Source organism: Hoplias malabaricus, chromosome 2, assembly GCF_029633855.1.
Source record: "Hoplias malabaricus isolate fHopMal1 chromosome 2, fHopMal1.hap1, whole genome shotgun sequence".
Lineage (NCBI taxonomy): Eukaryota > Metazoa > Chordata > Actinopteri > Characiformes > Erythrinidae > Hoplias > Hoplias malabaricus.
In genome coordinates, this window is record NC_089801.1 from 16,438,797 (window position 1) to 16,444,814 (window position 6,018).

At 45.0% G+C, this 6,018-nt stretch overlaps 1 protein-coding gene across 1 annotated transcript; it reads right to left on the reverse strand.

Annotated features, from left to right (window-relative positions):
- Positions 1 to 1,562: 1,562 nt before the first annotated feature.
- sox19a (SRY-box transcription factor 19a) lies at positions 1,563 to 5,419 on the reverse strand. The gene is made up of 2 exons (XM_066659215.1): positions 4,416 to 5,419; positions 1,563 to 3,117 (listed from the first exon to the last, which is right to left on the reverse strand). The coding sequence occupies exons 1-2, from the start codon at positions 5,135 to 5,137 to the stop codon at positions 2,871 to 2,873; spliced, it is 969 nt and encodes a 322-aa protein (XP_066515312.1). The 5' UTR covers positions 5,138 to 5,419; the 3' UTR covers positions 1,563 to 2,870.
- Between the last annotated feature and the right edge of the window lie 599 nt (positions 5,420 to 6,018).

Consider the following 6,018-nt stretch of genomic DNA (forward strand, 5'->3'; position numbering starts at 1 on the left):
CACACAGAGTTTCTCTGATTAATTAATTCATTCAGAGTTGTCGTTCAGAGCTCGTGTTGTTGTTGATAGTGATGATTGATACTAGTCAGTTGAGTACTTTATTGAGTACTTTATGAGCTGAAAGCTGATTGGTGTTCTGTACTCAGAGACACGGCCACTTTATCTTTCACCAAAAAACATATATGGTCTCCACAGAGACTCCACAGAGTTTATAAAGTGTTAATACAGAATTAAAAGTTTTTAATTTGTTGTTATAATGTGTTTTAATCATTTGTACAATTGTAAGTTTATTTTTGATTACAGTGTTATAGTGTGTTGGGTGAAAGTTATGGGTGTATGTGTGTGTGTCTGTGTGTGTGTGTGTGTGTGTCTGGATGTGTCCTGCCTTCCCCCTCACCCCGATTAGCCCCTGCTCTGACAGCATTAGCATGAGAAAGGCCCTGGCTCTGCGAGGGTTAATCTGAGAGAGAGAGTGGACACTCAATGCAGCGCTAATTTTCTGCCCAGCGGGAGAGCGAGGGACAGGAGAAGAAAAGAGGAATAAAGGAGAAATAAGAGGCGCTGAGAAATGGAGGGATTTACCCCCATCACCCCCCACACCCACCCCACCCCCCCACGCACCTGCAGTAGCACAATACACAACTACACACCACTACACACCCCTCCCCACAGCCAATTACACACTCCCAGAGAGAGAGAGAGAGGCTAAGGAGAAATGGAAAAAGTTAAATGGAGAGAAGCTAAGGAGAGAGAGAGAGAGAAAAAAAATGTGAGAGATGAAGTGAGAAACAAGAGACAAATGGGAGTCAAAGAATTCAGTTTAAATCAAAGTGAAGATGGTGTAAAAAGGTTTAACTCTTGTCAGATTTTACTGATCATCCAGGTTTCTGCTGGAGCTCAGTGTTTGTGTGTGTGTGTGTTTTAACTGTGTTAATATGCTGAGTCTGAGCTGGTTGTAACTACAGTCTGATGGCCTTAACTGTGTGTGAATGTCCATCTGACTCAAATGATCCTGTAAGTAACTTTTAGCTTGTGGCTCTGTCAGAAGGGATTCCTCTGCTCTGTTTATCCTTAAAGGAACAATACATAACATTTTTACTTTAATATTACAGCTTTAAAATATTTGAGATTCTCCCCTGAGCTGTATAAGGGAGAATAGAGTCTCTGTCCTGACTGCTCTACATTCAGCACTGAAGAAACTGCACTATGTAACTTTTGTAAGAGGGTAGGATGCCAGAAGTGTATTTACATCATGCAGGGGATTGTGGGGGAATTTATGTAAAATCTCTTTCATCAGTGTATTCAGCTTAAACTCAGAATATCTTGGTTCACCTATTATAGGTGTTCTGACCCGGTCTGGGCGGGTAGGTCCAGAGGCCACCTGGGATAACAGGGCTGTGACCTGAGGACAGGATCAAACCCAGGACCCTGGACCTGTGTGTAAGTGTTTTAAAGAAGGACTCAAACGACAGATTTACAAAAATAACAAAACACTTTATTACTTTTTTCCTTCAAAGTTGTAAAGTCATTACTGACCCTTACTTTAAGGGCTTTGTAGCAAAAGAAACAAACTCTTATTTTCAGTCAAACAGCATCTTTAAAACAATCCCAGCGTCCTCTTTAACCTCATTCAAGGTGTTTAGTACTGAGCTCCAGCTTTAGTCGCTCCAGAAAATACAGGTCTTTAAAGTTCTTTACAAGTTCTCCCTCAGGATCCAGATTTCAGGGTTTAAACAGGTCCGGAACCTTCAGGAACCAGGTTCTGGCACCTTCTAGAAAACACTGAATGGAAAACGGTTTGACACATTAGCTAGCGGGTTGGGTTGTTTGTGCAGGGTGTAGGCTAATGTCCTCTTTTCTAAACCCAGTCCTCCATTTCTGAGTGTGCTGCACAGAGGTAGCTAGTTAGCAGTTAGCTACATAGGTGGTTTGGTATGTGCATAGTGTTAGCTTAATAGTTAGCCAGCTAGGTCTGTCTGATGCTTGACTAGATGTGTAATAACCTAGCTGCTAATTTAGCAATAGTTACACCAACGTTTCCCATGACTACAGCCAGATAATTAGCTCCTCAGCTACGTCATTGGTTTGCTGTGAATGTGCTGTAGTCTTGTTGTGACCTAGTGATTAGCAAGCTACAGTTTTCAGTGGATTCTGGTTCAGTTTAACCATTAACACAAACGCTCTGTTCAGCATCCGCCTTCAAATATTCATCTACGTTATACAGCACTTAGTAAAAGCAGCAGCAGAGGGAGCTCAAGCCTTCTGGGATTTACTTATTTTTAAAACCAGGAGGAATCCAGGAAAGCAGCAGCAGGTGAGAGAGAAAACAGCACTTATTTAAACTTAATAAACTCAGTTTTTTTTTTTAATCTTGTGAATTGTTTAATGTTCAGTTTCTCACTGTTACTCACACAACACATCACTCTGTCCAAAATAGCACTGACATCTTGTGGCTAATTTTAACTTTATCTAGTTTTTGCTAAAAATGGATTTTAGCTTAGCGCTGTTAGCTTGTGATGTTACTTTTTTAGAGTCCAATTATGTAAAAAATATGCAAAAAGTGTGCAAATTAGCAACGGCAATCATTAGGCAGTCATTGTCCTCTCTCTGCATTGACTAATTTTCTGCATTGACCAATCCAATCATTAACATTTGTGTGTGTGTGTGTGTGTGTGTGTGTGTGTGCGTGTTAGCGGAATGAAGTCATTAGTGTCATGCTTTGTGTCTAGCTGTAGGTTCCAAATGAAGAACAGTGAAAACCTGGAATGGTTCTACACTTGACGACTCCAGCCTTCCTCCAGTAAACATGGCTCTCTCTGCCCTCGTCCAATCAGCTGGGGTACAGAAGTCACGTGACCCTGCAGGTGTGTTCAAATGTGTGTGAGGGGCGTGGTCCCACTGAGGTAATGCTGCTGGATGTTGGGGCTGTATCCTCTCTGCGAGTGTGTGTCGGAGGAGTGTGTGTCTCCGGGCATGTACATGCTAATCATGTCCCTCAGGTCGGTGTGTATTGTGCCTCGCTGGGGGGTGGAGCCTGCAGAAGGAGGTGGGGACACAGCATCTTGTTTCACCATGGACATCACAGGCTGCTGGGGGGCGGAGCTATAGGACATGGAGCTGAACAGGAGAGAGAGTCAGACAGAGAGAGAGACTTATTTACACACAGTTTAGACTATAATTAAACAAAGACTCAACTCCAGTGTGTTCTGGAGCAGTGTGTAGGGTGTAGTTGTATTCAGTTGTGTGTATGTGTGTGCAGGTGTGTTTTTATAGGTATGATCGAATGTGTGTAGGTATGTTCAGGTGTATGTTCAGGCATGTATTCAGGTATGTGTAGGTATTTTCAGGTGAGTCCAGGTGTATCTTCAAGTGTGTGTAAATTTTTCCAGGTGTGTTTCAGAATCTCCAGATATGTGTAGGTGTGTTCACATGTATGTTCATGTATGTATTCAGGTGTGTGTAGGAGTCTGCAGATATGTGTAGGTGCGTGTGTATGTGTGTTCAGGTGTGAGTAAATATTTTCAGGTGTGTCCAGCTGTATATTCAGGTGTGTGTAAGTTTTTTCAGGTATGTTCAGGAGTGTGTAGGTATTTTCAGGTGTGTGTGTAAGTATTTTCAGGTGTGTTCAGGAGTGTGTAGGTATTTTCAGGTATGTTCAGGTGTGTGTGAGTATTTTTTAGGTGTGTTCAGGAGTGTGTAAGTATTTTCAGGTATGTTCAGGTGTGTGTGTTTTTTTAGGGTTGTTCAGGAGTGTGTAGGTATTTTCAGGTATGTTCAGGTGTGTGTAATTTTTTAGGTGTGTTCAGGAGTGTGTAGGTATTTTCAGGTATGTTCAGGTGTGTGTGAGTATTTCTTTAGGTTTATTCTGGAGTGTGTAGCTATTTTCAGGTATGTTCAGGTGTGTGTGAGTATTTCTTTAGGTTTATTCTGGAGTGTGTAGCTATTTTCAGGTATGTTCAGGTGTGTGTATTTTTTTTAGGTTTGTTCAGGAGTGTGTAGGTATTTTCAAGTATGTTCAGGTGTGTGTAATTTTTTAGGTGTGTTCAGGAGTGTGTAGGTATTTTCAGGTATGTTCAGGTGTGTGTGAGTATTTCTTTAGGTTTATTCTGGAGTGTGTAGGTATTTTCAGGTATGTTCAGGTGTGTATATTTTTTTAGGTTTGTTCAGGAGTGTGTAGGTATTTTCAGGTATGTTCAGGTGTGTGTATTTTTTTAGGTTTGTTCAGGAGTGTGTAGGTATTTTCAGGTATGTTCAGGTGTGTGTGAGTATTTTTTTAGGTTTGCTCTGGAGTGTGTAGGTATTTTCAGGTGTGTGTATTTTTTTTAGGTTTGTTCAGGAGTGTGTAGGTATTTTCAGGTATGTAGGTATGTGCAGGCATGTATGAGTCTGCAGGTGTGTCCAGGCGTGTGTCTGACCTGTATGAGTTGGCTCCGTTGATGTACCCCTGTGCGGTTGCCATGGTGCTGGGGTACTGCAGGGTCTGCAGGTCGTAGCGATGGAGCTGCTGTCCGTAGCCCAGCGTGTCCGTCTGCAGTGGAGCGTATCCCCCCACGTGACCCCAGCTATATGTCTCCATGTTTGTGCTCACCCCAGAGCCTTGCCCAGGACCAAGAGCGCCCCCCAGAGGGTACCTGGGCCCTGGGGCCTCCTTCTTGGGCACGGGCTTGGTCTTGCGGCGAGGTTTGTACTTGTAGTCTGGGTGCTCCTTCATGTGCAGGGCGCGTAGTCGCTTGGCCTCGTCGATGAAGGGCCGCTTCTCGCCGTCGCTCAGGAGCTTCCACTCGGCACCGAGGCGTTTGCTGATCTCCGAGTTGTGCATCTTGGGGTTCTCCTGCGCCATCTTCCGGCGCTGACCCCGAGACCACACCATAAACGCGTTCATCGGCCGTTTCACCTTGTCCATGGGGTCCGCACTCCGGCTGAGCTGTGTGTGGAGCGGTTTATTAACACCGTGAGATCCAGAGTGAGACCCAGGGTGTGTTCCAGAAAGAGTTCCACTAAGCGTTGTTCCAGTGTGAGTTCCCGTGTGTGTTCCAGTGGTTCCAGGAGCCGGAACCATCACACTGCCCTGGACCTGCTGCTGCTGGACAGACATCGGCCCCTTCAGAGGGAGGTCGTGCTCCAGCATGCTGTACATCTTTACCTCGAGACCACAGAGACAACCTTAATCAGAGCAGAACCCCGTCCAGAATCCGGTTCCTCAGAGTCCAGCAGAACCTCGCCAAAAAGAGCTCTCCTTGGGATCAGCTGCTGAAGAACTTTGCCAAAAAGTGTCCTTTTAACATTTTAGTTGTACAAAGCCTTTGCTGAATAGAGCTTCCTGTAGACTCCTGTTTAGATCAGTTCAGCACTGAGTGAACAGGTGAGAGAGTGAAAGAGTGAGTGAGAGAGAGAGAGAGAGAGAGAGAGAGAGGGAGAGAGCGAGGGAGAGAGAGAGAGAAAACAAGTGATGAGAGAGAGACACGAGAGGAGTGCATGTTCCTCCAGTGGTGGTCTGGGGTCCAGAGAGAAAGTGCCTCTGCCCCAACAACTCAGAGAGAAGAGAGTTACACTCTCACACTCAGGGGCAGGTCTAAGGGGGAGGGCGCATTAAGTGGGGGGCATTGAGGGTGGGAGGAGGGGGTAAAGGGGGCAGAAAGAGGGAGGGGTCACTTTACAAAAGAAAAAGTTTTGACCCTCACCTGCAAACCCAGCACCCCCCGCATTAAAGTGATAGTCCAGAGAAACACACACTGCTCCGTGTTAGTGAAGACACTGTTTATGTCTCAGTACTAAACGGAACGGACAGGGGCAGCTGCACATGATCCTAAACTTACACAGACACAGAGTCCATTACAGAGGGCTGTGGAACTGTAACCTCTGATTCTGTTCTTTCACCCAGAGAACAGTGTTCTCTTCCGAGCGTGTTGAGTCTGATGAACAGAGGTTATTGTTCTCCTCCGAGCGTGTTGAGTCTGATAAACAGAGGTTATTGTTCTCCTCCGAGCGTGTTGAGAACACACACACACACATTCACAA